Raw genomic sequence first — 1,693 nt, 5'->3', positions numbered from 1 at the left:
ATTTTTTTAAAGTTTGTAATAACCCAAGGGATTGTCTTGTTTCGAACTGGGTAATCTTGTTTTATGGATGTTTGAAAGTGATTCAAGATGTTATTTCTAATACTAAGAATACCGGGAATACAAATAGAAAATAATATGAACTATATCAAATTCGTATTGCTATGTATAAATAGGAATAAGCTTATTATCCAATGTATTTATATCCTACTCAATAATCCGATTATGCATTGTCCTGTGCTCGCTCTAAATATCGCCTGATTTTCGCATTCAAACTAGGCTTATAGTGTTGGAGTATTCTTTTGTAAATATGTTGTAATGTTCAGTGCTATCTATGTAGTAGGGTACCTGTTGCATCATTTCTGTCATGTTATTCATACTACGATAGAGAGTACTTATTGGACTCTTTTATCATGAGTTTGTTTGAGCATGTGGAATGAATGGTTAAGCTGAAGTCATGAAATGTAAAAAAGAAATTTTACTTCATTTGTTTCACATATTTTATTCCTTGTTTGTTAGGTGAGACATACTACTTATGACCAGTTCGAATCTGATGAACTGATCAGGAATATAGCGAAGGATGAATGTTTTGAAGAGGTATGTTTTGCGATTGTTCATATCATTGAAGTACATTACAGCAAATGTATTGGACAGAACCAATGGGTGGATTGTTGCAACAGCATCGACAGTTGAAAATTCTGTTAAAAACTCACTTGAATGTGGTCGGTCCTGCAATGCCAAGGCAGCAACAGTTGTGGGAGAGGTCTTGACTATGCGACTCAAAGTGGAGGGCCTTGAACAAGGACAAGGAAGACGGATTCATGTCAATGTAAACAAAGAAGTTGAGAAAAAAGGTTTCAAGAACGGCACCGAAATATGGGCAATTGTCAATGCGCTCAAGAACAATGGAGTCAAACTCATTCTTGACGACAATGATGATGATGTTTCCAGGCCAAGTTTCTGATAAGTTTTGGCTTTATCGTTTTTTCTTTTTAGTCTTCTTCACTAAATGTTTAGATTTCTATGTAGAAGGTAGTTTATACATGTTTACTAGCGAAACGAAAGTGAGAGAATTGCTCTCATTATTTATTTGCGTTGCCATATATTTATATCAAACAAGAATCCCATTGGGAAAATTTTATTTATTCTATCAACACTCGATTTTATTGATAAAAAAATATTGGCATCCAGACAGCTATGCTTCATGCTCTTAATTCATTTTGCATAAAAGAGTGAACATAGCAATACAAATCTCTTTATTCAATGACACATAAATTGGTATTTGAGTCAATCTGAACAACACCAACAATTAGAATCAAATCAATACTAATCTCCAACATTAACATCTCTTAATATGAGCACACTTTTTTCTTCCATAAAATGAGTCAATAATTCACCATTAAATTTTCTAATAAAGTTTTTTATTTAAAATGTGAATAATGTCAGTTTGGATATAATAAACACGACAAAAAAACGAGTAAACAACTTTTTCCCGATAATGGTTTAATGATACTTTTTTCACACAGACTTAAATTTATATTTCGTCTCCGATTCCAGCATCATTGCGATTTTACACCACCACATTTCTCTTTTCTGATCATCACTTAAAACCTCTCAAACCCTACTCCTACCGACCCTGCCAATCGTTAGCAATCGAGCGATTAGGGTTTGCATAGCCACCTCTCCCAAGTCAAAT

At 33.7% G+C, this 1,693-nt stretch overlaps 1 protein-coding gene across 1 annotated transcript; it reads left to right on the top strand.

Annotated features, from left to right (window-relative positions):
* Positions 1-456: 456 nt before the first annotated feature.
* On the top strand, positions 457-1,148 carry LOC116105526. The gene has a single exon (XM_031391935.1). The coding sequence runs from the start codon at positions 578-580 to the stop codon at positions 959-961; it is 384 nt and encodes a 127-aa protein (XP_031247795.1). The 5' UTR covers positions 457-577; the 3' UTR covers positions 962-1,148.
* Positions 1,149-1,693: the final 545 nt, after the last annotated feature.

Source organism: Pistacia vera, unplaced genomic scaffold, assembly GCF_008641045.1.
Source record: "Pistacia vera cultivar Batoury unplaced genomic scaffold, PisVer_v2 Contig1165, whole genome shotgun sequence".
NCBI classification, from domain to species: domain Eukaryota; kingdom Viridiplantae; phylum Streptophyta; class Magnoliopsida; order Sapindales; family Anacardiaceae; genus Pistacia; species Pistacia vera.
The sequence above is the reverse complement of the archived record's forward strand: the minus strand, read 5'-3'. Positions and strand labels throughout refer to the sequence as shown.